Source organism: Pipistrellus hanaki, assembly GCF_964339955.1.
Source record: "Pipistrellus hanaki genome assembly, chromosome: 9".
NCBI classification, from domain to species: Eukaryota; Metazoa; Chordata; class Mammalia; order Chiroptera; family Vespertilionidae; genus Pipistrellus; species Pipistrellus hanaki.
Window position 1 is genome coordinate 53614623 of NC_140511.1, and position 13762 is coordinate 53628384.

At 55.7% G+C, this 13762-nt stretch overlaps 1 protein-coding gene across 7 annotated transcripts in view; it reads right to left on the bottom strand.

Moving 5' to 3' along the window:
- Positions 1–9002: 9002 nt before the first annotated feature.
- PLEKHA7 (pleckstrin homology domain containing A7) overlaps positions 9003–13762 on the bottom strand; it is a 203292-nt gene continuing 198532 nt past the window's right edge. For 5 of the 7 annotated variants that reach the window (XM_084895461.1, XM_084895459.1, XM_084895463.1 and 2 more), the window contains 2 exons: positions 12191–12301; positions 9003–10397 (listed from right to left, as the gene is read on the bottom strand). In XM_084895461.1, the coding sequence (XP_084751587.1) occupies positions 12201–12301 (101 nt within the window). In that variant the 3' untranslated portion in view covers positions 9003–10397; positions 12191–12200. The remainder of the gene's footprint in view (positions 10398–12190; positions 12302–13762) is intronic. The other 2 variants (XM_084895464.1, XM_084895462.1) reach the window with 1 other exon arrangement.

Genomic DNA, 13762 nt, shown 5'->3' on the forward strand with positions numbered 1-13762 from the left:
TATTCATCAAAACACACTGCCAAGCCAAGCCACGGAGTGGATATTGACAATGCATGTCATTGCCAAGAGGCTCTCTGTCAGACACTCTTGTGCCTCTGCACATCTCTCCGCACCACTGTCCTCTGGCTGTTACTGCTGCGGGATCTTACTCCAAGGTACACCTCTCATTGGATGCCCCAAGGCTTTTTAGCTGCCCCAGGGTGGGGCTCCTATGGGAGTCACTCAGACATGTGGGATCCAGGGACCTGAGGAACTTACATGCTGATGGGGAACCTTTGGTCATTGGGGGCCCTGAGCTAGAGGATACATGCTCTTCTTTCAGACCTCAGGTGGGTAACTCTGAGGTGCTTTTACATGGCTCTTCGTCTCAGTGAGACTGAGCGCCAACTTTCACACAACAGTGTCCGACCAACTCCAGATTTTGCCTTTCTATTGTTTTCCCCTCCTTTTGTTTCTGCTTCTGTTCCACAGTCATTTCCCAAATATGCTATCTACCTGCAAGCCCCTGCCCATCTCTGCTTTCTAAGAGTAACTCAGGCTCAGACATGCTTATATTATATTATATCCAGAATCCCTATAAACCCACAAGAAAAAGATGCACAATCCAATAGAAGAAGGATGAGACTTGACAGGCACATAACTAGAAAGGAAATCCAAATGGTCCATGAATATTTAAAAAAAATGTTCAAAGTCATTAATAAGGGAGATGCTAATACATCTGTACCATACACATCAACATGCCTTTATAAAGTTTTTTTGCATATATTATCTATTTCTGGGTAACAAATTAGCCCTAGAGTTAGCATCTTAAAGCAATAAATATTTATCTCATCATTCCTATGAGCTGGGAATCTGGGCTTAGTTGGGTGCCTCTGGCCAAGGCTGTCTACAAGCTGTAATCAAGGTGTCAGCCAGGTCTGCAATCATCTCCAAGCTCAACGTGGAGGAGACCCCACTTCCAAGCTCACTCTCAGCTCTCAGGGGCTCCCAGGCTGTTGGTCAGAAATGTCAGTTCCTTCTCCGGGGGCATCTGCAGAGATGACTCACAACAGTAAGCAAGTGAGATCACCAGGGAGGATGCCTAAGACAGAAACCACAGTCTTGTCATCTCAACTTGAAAGTAACTTCCTGTTGTATTCCCTGTATCCCATTCATTAGAAGCCAACACTTGTGGGGAGGGGCTTGTTCATGGAGTCACTGGGGACCATCTGAGAGGCTGCACCTCAGCAAGGATGTGCAGTAACTCATATATTGAGGGTAGGAGTCGAGATTAGTACAACTGCTTTGGAAAACAGTGGCATTTTCTACCTAAGTGGAAGATATGTTTATCTTATGAACTAGCACCTCTTTGTCTAGGTATATTCCAAAAGAAATAGGGTTCACACACCCCAAGAGACATGAATACAAATGTTTACAGCATCATTTATTTGTAATAGCTCCAAACTGGAAGCACCCAGATGTCCTTCAATAGTAGAATGGATACATGATTGTGGAATATTCCTTCAATGGATATAACAACAAAATAAGCGAAACATATAGTTACATAGATGGGTATCACATCGTAATGTTCGATGAAAAAAGCCAAAGGAATGCATTTTTTATTATTTCATTTGCACACATTTCAGAAAATGAACAAAACAAAGCTACAGTATTTATTTATTTATTTATTTATTTATTTATTTATTTTTCAGGTGCAGATTTTATTTTTTTTAAAATATATTTTATTGATTTTTTTTGCCCCTCTCCCTCCCATACAAACCCTCCCTCCCCACAGTTTTATGTCCATTGGTTGTACTTATATGCATATATACAAGTCCTTCAGTTGATCTATTATCTCCCCCAAATCTCCCTCCCCTCCCCGCTGTAATTTGACAGTCTGCTTGTTGCTTTACTGTCTCTATATCTATCTTTTGGTTCATCAGTTTATAATGTTCTTTATTATCCACAAATGAGTGAGGTCATGTGGTGTTTCTCTTTCATTGATTGGCTTATTTCACCCAGCATGATGTTCTCCAATTCCATCCAGGTTGCTGCAAATGATGAGAATTCCTTCTTTTTTATGGCAGCATAGTATTCCATTGTGTAGAATATGTACCATAGTTTTTTAATCCAATCATCTGCTGACAGGCACCTAGGCTGTTTCCAAATTCTGGCTATTGTCAAAGCTACAGTATTTAGCAATGTCTGCTTCCATAAAGAAAAGGCCAGCCCTAGCGAATTTTGCTCAGTGGATAGAGCGTAGGCCTGCAGACCAAAGGGTTCGGGTTCGATTCTGGTCAAGGGCACATAAGCTCTTTCCTGGCCTGGGCCCTGGTCGGGGCACGTGCGGGAGGCAACCCATCCGTGTGCCTCTCACGTGGATGTTCCTCTCTGTCTTTCCCTCCTCTTCCACTCTCTAAAAGTCAATGGGAAAATATCCTTGGGTAAGGATGAAAAAGAAAAGGAGAAGGCCAGCAGGTGGTTACAACAGAAGTCAGGAGAGCGGTTATCCTTTGTGGGAGAGCTGAGTGCTTCCGAAGAGGCTTAGGTATGGCCACAGCTCCCGCCACTACTGGACTGAGGTGGGGGTTAGACAGGTTTCTTTTCTGATCATTTGCGGAGCAGCACATTGCTACTTTGTGTGCCTTCCGTATGTATGTTACATGCCGCCAGAAGGAGAGATGTCACAAACCTACACGCAAATCCACATCCTGTCATCCAGCTATGTACGAAGGCAGACCCGGGGGCTGGCCCAGGGAAAGTGCTGGCTGTGTGTGAGCCAGTGTCCATTTTCGGGACTCCTTCCAGTGGGAACTCCGTCTGCCTCACCTCCTGGTAGTGCCAAGCACCGGAAGGAAAGGAAAGCAGCGGGCCTGTGCCTCCTGGGAGCCCTGTTTGCAGCAGGTTTGGCCTGCAGGGGCTGAGACGGGCCCAGTCTCCTGCAGTCATTGCAGGAGGTGGGTGGGATGGGCGCTGGGGCTGGCTGCTGGGCCCCGGTCAGCAGCCAGGTGCAGGGAGCCCTTTCAGAGCCCTCGCTGGGGCTCGGCTCTCAGAGATGACCGCCCTGCCCCGTGTGACTTCAGTGAGAAGACGCGAACGCCCTCTCTTACCGCCTCCCTCCATCCGAACTTCAATGGAAAGGTCAAGGGAATTCTCCTCTCCTTTAAATGGAGCGCGTCTTTCTTGGGCCCAGAAAGAATTATTTATCAGGTGTGTTGGCGGCACTCCGCCTGCCTTTGCAGGCCCCGCCGTGCTCTGAGGCGCGACCCACGACTCTCTTCCTGAACCTCGGTGGAGAGGCTGACTTCAAAGCCGGGGCCTCAGACCTGGCGCAGGGCTCGGTTTGGGAGCTGACATCAAAAGGGGCGCACAGGCGGATCTGATGGCCCCTGGGCGGCTGCAGGCTGCGGGGAGGCCTCCGAGGATGCGCCTGTCCTCCGTCGGTCCCCGGAGGGCTCGGGGAACCAGCCTGGCAGTGGCTCGGCCCTGCGAACCCCAACTTCAAAAGCGCAGCCCTTGCTTCGCTTGCTGCAGGCGACTGTGTAACATGGCAGTGTAACTGTGTAACATGGCGGAGGGCAGAAGACCCTAAACCTGTTCACCCTGCCGAGGCTGGTGAAGACGGGGTTTAATAGTGGAAAAACCCCCTGGGGCCCTGGGTGCATTGTAAGGTTCACACATGAGGGCAAACCGGCACAGCGGTCGTTGGTGAGTGCCCCGTGCCAGGGACGGTGCCAAAGAAGGACCTCAGTTCATCCTCAAATCACACGTGGAAGGAGACACTGTGATCCCACGTTTCAGAGGAGGAAACTGATGCTTCAGGGGGCTCCGTGACCTGCCCAAGGTCAGTGTTCAGAGAGGGGTTTGAATTCCACAATCAGGACACTTAAAAACAGGCCTAGGGATGCTCCGAGGGGCCGAGAGCAGCGATTTTCAACCTTTTTCCTCTCATGGCACATATAAACTAAGTCCTACAATTCTGACCAAACATGCAGGTATAATTTAAAAAAATAAATAAATATATATATATATAATTGATTTTTTTACAGAGGGAGAAGGATAGAGAGTTAGAAACATCAATGAGAGAAAAACATGGATCAGCTGCCTCCTGCACACCTCCTACTTGGATGTGCCTGCAACCAAGGTACATACCCTTGACCGGAATCGAACCTGGGACCTTTCACTCCACAGGCTGACGCTCTATCCACCAAGCCAAACCAGCTAAAGCTAGGAACAATTTTGACTCATGCACACCGGTTGGCTATTGTTGTGTTGGCTGTTATCATTTTTCAAATTTTACCTGACAACCGAAGGGAAAAGAGGTCCGCGCCCCTGACTATTAAATGGTCAGGTATCGCGTGTTTTATACATGCTTGCGGCACACCAGTTGGAAATCGCTGGGCGAGAGTATAAAACGTGGGGCAGGAGCACAGAGGTCAGCCAAGTCCTCCCCGGCCCACAGGCCTGACTCCTTTCATTCATTCACCCAGCTATCTCTCAGCACCTGCTTCGTGGCACACATGGCTCCGGGCACAAGAGATAATCCAGTGAGCAAAGCAATGCTCTTGTTCTCAGGAAGTTCATATTCTGCTGAGGGAGACAGGCAATCCTCAGGAAGAGCATGACAGGCATTCAACGATGAGAAGGTAAAAGCAGGTAAACCACAACTAACATGCATACTGTTGCTAGTGCTTCCTGTGGGGCCAGGAGCCGTGCTTAGCATTTTCCACTTTAATAACTCGTTTAACCCTCTTCACAGCTCCCGGAGGTAGACGCTAATACAAGCCCCTGCTTACAGGTGAGAGAGCAAGGCATGGAGAGGCGGAATACCTACCCCAGGGTCACAGGCTGGCAAATGGCACCTGAATGGGATCGCAGGCAGCCTGGCTCCTGAGCCACCTCCGCCTCCTGACGCCTTCTTCCCGCGGTGCCGGCCGTGGTCACTGACACAGGAGACACCGGAGGGGCCCTGCTGCCTTCTTCTGTCCTGAGAGAAGCCCTCCCCAGGCCAGCTTCGGGCTGCAGCTCTGGCCGGAACACGGGGAGGGTTTGGCCGAGGTGCCTGCACCCCTGTTCTCCCAGCACAGGACCCAATTTCCCAGCGCCTCCCAGTGATCATGCCATCTCAGCACCCAGATTCTGGGCCTCAGAAGAAGGCAGTTTCTAGAAGATCCAAGAGGCCTCTGAAGGCACACAGACTGGCCTGAAACTTTGTCCACGCGGGCTGTGTGCCTCCGGCGGGGCCGGGACAGCCCCAATGCATGTGCAGAAAACGATACTTGGTGGATGTTTCAGGGCCCCGGGCCAGGGTGTCGAGAGGGACCACTGCCCCAGCCCACACCACCAGCGAGAAGTCTTAGCTGCCCGATCAGCTAAGGATCGGCATGCAGCTCAGAGCTCAGTGGGAAGCATCTGGAGCTGATGAGTGGAGTCAGCCCAGGGGCCGAGGACAGTGACAGCTTCCTGTTGACTCCGTGACCTCCGCCAAGGGACCGTGCCCCTCATTCCTGCCCTCATGGTGCAGACTGCAGCCCGAGGGAGGCCAGGGGAGCACACGTCTAAGCTTCTGAAGCTCTCAGCGTGAGAGACAGCAAGCCCCTGAGCAGTGAGGAGTCCTGAAGACAAAACCCTCGTCCATTCCACGGAGCCCCTAGCAAACCCTCCCCTGCTTCCCGCAAACGCCTCCGAGAGGCTCACCGGGGAAGCCTCTGCCCTGTCCCCCATGAGCTCAGAGAGGACCTCTGTGTGCTGCTCCACAGCCCGGGGCCCAACCTCCACCCCAAAGCACAGCCCTTCCCGGCTGGTCCTCACCCCCCAACCACGACCCACAGCCTCCGCCAGGCGGGCACGTCCAGCCCCTCACACGCCAGCCTCATCTGCATCGAACACCCCTCGTTGGGCTGTGGCACAGAATACTCAACAGACTCGTATTTTAAAAATGCCCTTTAAAACGCAAAGGCTTTGAACCAAAGAAATACCCTGAGAAAAGTTCTCCTGGAAAGTTCAGCTCCGCCGGTTCAATCCACTGCCACTTAGATGCACCTTTTCAGATAATAGGGGGAAATGTAACGGGGTCAGACCCAATCAATACGCCTGTTCAAACGGAATCGCGGGGGCTCTGATGTGCGCACGTTTTGTGCTCTGCCTTTGTACCCGCCACTCACGCCGAAGAAAGGTCCCTTTGCTCGGAGAGCCGCGAGAGTGGTCGCCTTTGGTGTGGAGGCGGCCAAGCAATGGCATGCTTACAGGGCCGGGAGGGGCTGCCATTTTCACCGCCCCACCCCCCACCACCATCGCTCGCTGTTCTTTTCATAATAGCACAAAACTCACGTGGGCAAAGTCCCTCATGAGTCCCAGCATCTGACACTGAATCAGAAGCAAAGGACTAAGAGTGTCTGCCTGCCACGTCTCAGAAATGGGACTTATAGGTTAGACCACATGTGTCAAACACAAGGCCCGCGGGCCAAATCCAGCCCGCCAGGCCTTGCAATGTGGCCCGCACCGCGCTGTCATCACTGCACTCCGCTGTCAGTTTATGACATTGTCAGTTTATGACTGTTCAGTAAACCATTCGGCCCGCGATTTAGGCTGGATTTTAGATTTTGACCCCTTCTCTGATTGAGTTCGACATCCCTAGGTTAGACAGATAATCGGCTGCTTCTTTCCCACGCTTGGTGCCCACTGAAAAAGGACGTGCCCTGGAGGGCTGTGCCAGAGTCGGGGGAAATGTTCAAAGCCTAAAACGGGCTCTCGTCTGGCTGAGCCAGTCTCCACGTTCACTCTGTCCTCCACGCCTTCCGCCCCTGAGCTGACTGTGGGCGGACAGAGGGATTCCCTGGCCTTGGGCTGCGACCTACAGCAGCTAGGAAAATCCTTTCAGAAAGACAGCGGAGGAGGAAGGGGCTAGGGGCAGTTTCCATCCACAACCAAACATGGAGTTCATGATGGGAACACACAGAAGGCTTGTTTTCAGCACCCGCCTCAGGTGCACTCACAAATGTGCACTCGCTTCAGCTGCAGTCACTGAAACAGAGCCTGGGCATGCTGAGATCTGGGCAGTCGGAGACTCCTTTGGGGATCAGGAAGAGGTTTTATTCCCAGCCCCCACGTTTCCGACTAGATCCTAAAATGTCCTCGTTGGTTATCAGGCCACTCAGGAGAACACAGCCAGCAAGAAGCAATCCGGGCCCGGGTTGAAGTTAAAACTCAGGAGATGCCAACAAACAGATGTAGGTACCTCCTTTGTCAACTACAATTCCATCACTAAAACTGCTGGGGCGCTGTGTCCCCTCTAAAGAGGCCAAGCTCACCTGGCTGGCGTGGCTCAGTGGTTGAGCATCAACCTGTAAGCCAGGAGGTCATAATTCGATTCCTGGTCAGGGCCCATGCCTGGGTTGCAGGCTCTATTATTGATCCCCAGTCGGGAGTGTGCAGGAAGCAGCCAATCAGTGATTCCTTTATCATTGATATTTCTCTCTCTCTCAATCCCTTCCTCTCTGAAACCAATATATATATGTATATTAGTGGCCCAGTGCACAAAATTCATGTACTGTGGGGAGAGGAGGGGAGTTGTCCCTCAGCCCAGACTACACCTTCTTCAATTTGGGACCCCTCAGGGGATATCTGACTGCTGGCTTAGGCCCAATCCCACAGGGCCTAAACCAAAAGTCGGACATCCCTCTCATAATCAGGACTGCTGGCTCCCAACTGCTCGCCTACCTGTCAGCCTGATAACCCCCTAACTACCCCCCTGCCAGTCTTATTACCCCCAACTGCCCTCCCCTGCCAGTTCGATCACCCCCAACCGGCCTCCCCTGCTAGCCATCTTGTGGCAGCCATCTTTGAACACATGGCGGTGGCCATCTTATATGAGGGTGTGAGGATCAATTTGCATATTACCTCTTTATTATATAGGATACATATATATGTTTTTAAAGCAAAACTGGCCACGTGGACTTTCCCAGGGTTGTCCCCAGCGGAGGGCCCCTGGCCAGCCAACACTTCCCCAGACGGCCCCACCTTACCTCCGGAAGCCAGAGTCCTCGCACGGGGGCTGGCCGGCTGCCTGCTGCCCCAGGAAGCAGCTGGCTCTCTCCACGCAGCCTGAGCCGGGGCCCAGCGTGCTCCCTGCAGGTTGAAATGTGGGCCGTGCTCCTCTGAGAGGTCTCCCCCTCCTTCCTGCGGGAGCTGGAGAGAACAGTGAGAGTGGCCACGCTCCCCCTCAGAGGACCGGGTGTGACCTGAGACCAACGGGAAGAAGACCCCCTGACCTGCGCTCACCACGTGGGGGCACGGCGCCCGGTTCCTTTTATTTTCCTGTGCTCGCGGTCCTGGAGGAATCCTCCTCCCGCAAACCCCACTCCTGTTATGGAGAGATCTCCAAGAAATGCTTAACCAGGAGGGGGTTTTTGTTGTGAAACTCAGAGAGAGATCAGCAGCTAAAAGACGGGCAATGCCTCCTGTTCAGAACGCCTTGGACTGTATTTCCCCTCCCCCTTTAAATAGCGGGAAGTCCCTCTGCACCGCGGGCGCTCTTCTTGGCAAGAGAGAAACACTGCCGTTACGCCAGACTCGGAAATCCACGTCCCTACGCGCAACCGGCCTCTCGCCTTCTGTTTTAAGCATATATGGCAAGTCAAAGGGAATTAAATACAAATCCACTCTGCAGCGGCCCTTCCCTAACCCACTCACTGGACGGCGCTGTGTGGGCTGGAAGGGAGCCGGCGGAGTCCCTCCTGCTGTCTTGGATTGCAGTCTGCCTGCCAAGCCAGCCCACACGGAGTCCAAGGGGTGGGGTGGGGGTGGGCCGCCGAGAGCAGCCGCTGGGCCAGGAGCACAGGCCTCCTGCCCCAGGCCCCCGAGGCCCGGCAGGTAGCGAGGAGCTGTCAGCGGGAGACACTTTCCTCAGGGGAATACCAGCAGGACCGAGAGCCGACAGTGCAATCTTCCAAAGACCTGGGGAGGAACACTAGCCCAGGCCCCTCAGGAGAATACAGCTGGCAAGAAGCAGGACGTGTATCAGGTTAATATTTTAATCTGTACATCACATTTTTTTTTTTTTTTGCAAACCATTACACTTTTATTTAAATTAACTTTCTTTTTTCTTGCAAAATATTCATTTCATTTTTTTTCCCAACAAAATCTTTATAAAGGCAAAAATAAAATCTTATTTTGGCAATTGTTGTGACGTCGATACTGGCAGCATATGGAGTTAGTTAAAAATAGACGGCAACTCCTAAATATATTCAAGACGTTTTTTTCTGACCACAAAGACCAATTTTCATTGAAAGTGTGGCTCCACCGGATGGTTTTGTGTGTGTGTGTGTTTTTTTTTTTTCCTTTAAACATCGCTTTCTGTATGCAGAATGCCATGAGCTCATGACTTAGGTACAGGGCACCAACACTACGCCTAGCTCGGCAGCCCCCTCCTCACCTGGGGCTGGAAGTCAAGTTATGGTCCTGCCGTTGTGCCCTGCGGGTTGGCAGCCAGCAGGGACCTCGGGGCACACCGCCAGCCCCCTCGCCACCTGGCCGAGTCCTGGGAAAGTTGACTTAGGTTCTCCAGAGGCGGCCGGCAAAGGTCCCAGATTCTGACCCCAGCCTGGCCTGGGGTGAAGTGGTGTTGGGTAGATGCCACCCAGTGTGGAGTTTATTGCTTATGATACAACAGAAGGTGCTTCCTCTCACCTTTCCTGTGTTTCAAAGTAAATTTTTTTTTTTAAAGGAAAGCAAACCCCTTTTTTTTTCTTTCCGGGAAGAGCCCTTCGCTGAGAACCTCCTGGGGCGGGGGACCGGGAGCCAAAGCCCTTGAACTCACGGTTTCCCGAAACCAAGCCCAAGGGCCAAGGCACAGACTCGGGCTCCACGTGCCATCCTGGTGGAGTCTCCGCTCTGGAGCCGGTCAGCCGGCCAGGGCAGGGACAGCTGAGCTCTGCAGCCCAGGGCCCCTCCTCCAGGGCAGAGCCCCCGGAGCACAGTCTCTGACCCAGCCTTCACCTGAGTTCATCGGTGTCGGACCTGCCTCCCCCTGACCCCTGCCACCCAACGGCATCCGGATCTGCGCGTGCAGCCCCACATCCCGCACCCTTGCCTTCCCAGCCACTCAGCCCTTGAGGTGGACATTAGAAAATACATCCTGATTCTAAAATACAGTGTCCGTATTTTACAGTGTGTATCAAAGGTGCTCCTGTCATGTCCAGAGGAGTCAATGAACGCAAGGCGGGGGAGGGGGACCCAGCCCTGGGGGGGACACCCCCCAGCTGGTGGGCTGCCCCCTCCTCCGGCCAGAACCCCTGCTCAGCAGGAGGGGTTCTCTTGGGGGAAGATAAGTCCATCTTCTCTCGGCGCAGGCTGGTTCCACGGGACCCCGGCTGCCGGCTTCTCCTCCGCACGCCGTCACGGGTCAGTCACCGCCTGGGCTGCAAACAGCGCAGGAGACCGTGAGAACCGGGCAGGCCCCGGCCCACGTCAGGGGAGCAGGCATGTCTGTGCACACACGTGACACGGGATGACAGACAGACAGACAGGCAGACAGAGCGGCAGAGCAGAAGGCGGAGGCAATGCGGCGGCTGCGGAGGGCAGGACCCTCGGCTTCCAGGACTCAGGGGTGCTTAGCCCCACCCTCCCCCACACGCTACCCCTTCTAGGAAGTTCGCCAGACACATCTTGGTCCCTAAACTGGGTCCCTGCTCCGAGAGTAAGAGCAGACCACCTTGGGGTCTAGTTCTGGCCCTGCCCTGGCTTCCCCTGACCGACTCGGTAGCGCTCTCAGCCTCCCTGAGCCTTAATATTCACCTAAACCCGGGGTGATCAGAGGCCCCCTCCCAGGGCGTCGGCGAGGGTGACAGGGAACGCGGGTGTGTGCTCAGACAGGTGCGCGGAAGGCCTAGTCACGGCCACGGGCACCGGAAGCTGCGAGGGGAGTGGGTCTCCGCCTCTGCTGTGGCCTGGGAGGTGTAGGTGCTCCAGGAAAGCCACCCCCCCCCTGCCTGGCCCCGCAGGCCCTGCGGCCTTTACACAGGACTGAGCACCCGCTGTGTGCTCTTCAATCTTCCCTGAGGGCCGGCCTGCCTCTTCCTTCTACCCCCAGACGAGGGGGAGGGGAAGCCGGTGGGCTCTAAGCCCCACCCCTATGCACAGGCTCTCTGTCCCCCAAGACACTCCTTCTCCAAACAGCTGGAGCTCCAGGTGGGGGAGCGGGGGGAGGGAGGGTGGCCTGGGGAAGCCCACGGGAGCTGAGGGAGAGCAAAGGCTCCGAATCGGCCCTGAGGGGTTCAGGCTCTGACACTCACAGCTGCGACTCCCTGGGCAAGTCCCTCAGGTCCCTGAGCTTCAATTCCGATTCCTCTGTCTGTAAAATGGGGGCGGATAGGAAACCCACATAGGGTTGTTGTGTGGATCAAAGAGAATGCTTACAATGCCTGGAGCATAGTAGGTTCTCAACACTGTTAACCATAAGGACATATAAAGGAAAGAGGGGGGAAACCCTACACGTCAGTGGCAGGGAAAGGACTGCTGAGACGTTCGCTCTGACCCCTCGGTGACCAGGCTACTGGGCTGGGAGGCGACTCACAGGGTCCCGGGCTCCTTCCCTAGCCCCCCGGTGCTCACACGGGGAGGACTCCAAGCACTGGAGCCGCAGCCTTCTGAGTGGCCGCGGCCCACTTCCCAGGGCCCTGGGCAGCCTCCCGGGAGCTGCCTTCTCTCCACCCCAAAGTGCTCACGTGACCGAAGGGGCAGTGCGAGGCTTGGCTCAGACGCCAAATTCTGTGTGGCACGGAGAGAGCCCTCCTCCGTTCCCTGGGCCTCAGTTTCCTCATCTGTCAACTGGACTTCCCCATCCTCCAGTTCTTCGACCTCTTTGGCCAAAGCCCAGCGCGGCCAGATCCAACTTCCTTTCCAGCCTCCCCCTCCTCCGGCCAGCCCAGCGGCCCGCACTGGTGCCGCGGGGCGTTCTCTGGCCTGCGGTTAGCTCTTGAGATGTCTGAGCGCCAGGGCCTTGGGTCTTACCGTCTCTGTTGTATTGGAGCCACTGAGGATGCAGTTTCCCAAAACCACCATCTCCCCCCACCCCTACCCGTCCAGGGCGGCCTCCCCAGCGGCCGCGTCGCCAGAGGAAGGAAGGAAGCGGCAGGTGCACAGCAATCATCTCGGCAGCAGGGGTGAGGGCGGGCATGCTCAGCACTAGGCGAGGGGCGGGCGGGGCTCTTACTTGGACGGTGTTAGACAAAGGTGTAGTGGAGTCCGCTGCTTAGGGGGGGGCAGGGTGGCACCGTCCTGGAGGACAGGGGGCCTTTAGGCGGGAGGAGGGCCAGCTGCTGCGCTAGACGGGCACAGGAATTAAGCGGTGCGTTAGGCTCCTCGTCGGCTCCCGCGGCGCAGACGCCCCACTCGGCAGGGGTTGGGGGGGGTGGTGGTGGGGGGAGGGTGCGGAGGCCTCACGGACCACCGTTAACGGCCTGGGCTCAGGGGGCCACATCCACGGGGCCTGGCTGGGATTGACCTGCGGATCCCGATATATCTCTGGGATGGGGAGAGGGAACTAGAGGGAGGAAAGGCTGCGGCAAAGGCGGCCACTCAGCGGGGATCGGAGGGGGCCTGAGTGAGGTGTTAGCTCTGGGGCCTCGGGTGGTAAGGTAGCGAGGGAGGGGGGGGAAGGGGAGGACTGGGGGAGAGGGGCTGATCCACAGAGCAAGCACAGGCTGGAGGAGAGTATCCCGGCTGGGACCCTCAACACGGGAGGAGCTCGAAAGGGCTGAGGTGGGCCCCAGGGAGCCCCCAGGATCACGAGGAGGAGGCTCTGAGAGCCACCGACCGTCCCTCCTCCCAGAAAGCCACACCGACCACCTCCCAGCCACCCGGCATGTCCCCGGATGGAGTCAGGGCAGCAGGGATTCCGGGGGACCGAGAACAGCTTCCATGAGATCCTGGCCCTCTGCTTGCCCCCGGTCATTCCCATGGCTTCTCGAGGCACCAGGAGGGCTCTGCTGCCCAGGCCAGACCCCCCAGGGCCAGTCAGCTCAGGGCCCTGCAGCGCCCCCCCCCCATCCTGGGTCACTTCCAGACCCATTGGCCAGGGCGGGAGGCCTGGTGGGGACTGGGCACGTCAGCTGGGACTGCCCTCTCCCCAGAAGGCAGGCCTAGAGCACAGCTACCCAGGGCACCGCCCGCCACATGTGGGAGAAAGTGCTGGGTGAACTGGGAGGGCACAGGGAGGGGGAGGGGGCTGGGCCAGGATCCAGGAGCCAGGAGCCCCTCTCCAGGCTGAGGGAGCCTTTACACACCACACACATTGGCAGGCACCGGTGTGCACCCACCCTCCTGTTCATGGTGCCCTCCCCCCCACCTGACTCCCCATTGGCCCCCAAAGTCCCACTTCCCAAGTCCTGCTTTCTGGGTCAGGCCGCTGTACGGTGACTGGTGGCTTTGACTTGGGGACCAAAGCAGGGGCCCCAGGGACGGCCAGAGGGCCCCACGGTGCCTTGCCCCAGCAAGACATCCATGCACCCACCGCCGTCCTGTCGCCTTCTTCCCGAGGCAGAAACCTTAGCCTCGGTCCCTGGGCTCAGGGCTCCGAAACGCCTGCTCTTAACCCACAGTCTCTGGGAAAGCTGAACAGAGCACCAGCCTCACATCTAAGAGTGAGCAATGGCCCTCTCTCTGGGGCCTCCTCCCCGACACTCCTGAGCTCCAGCCCCCCCTATGCTCAGCCTGCCCCACGCTATCTTCCCAGCCCCAAGTGCTTATGGGACAGAACACACCCCTGGCCCCCAACCAGCAGGCC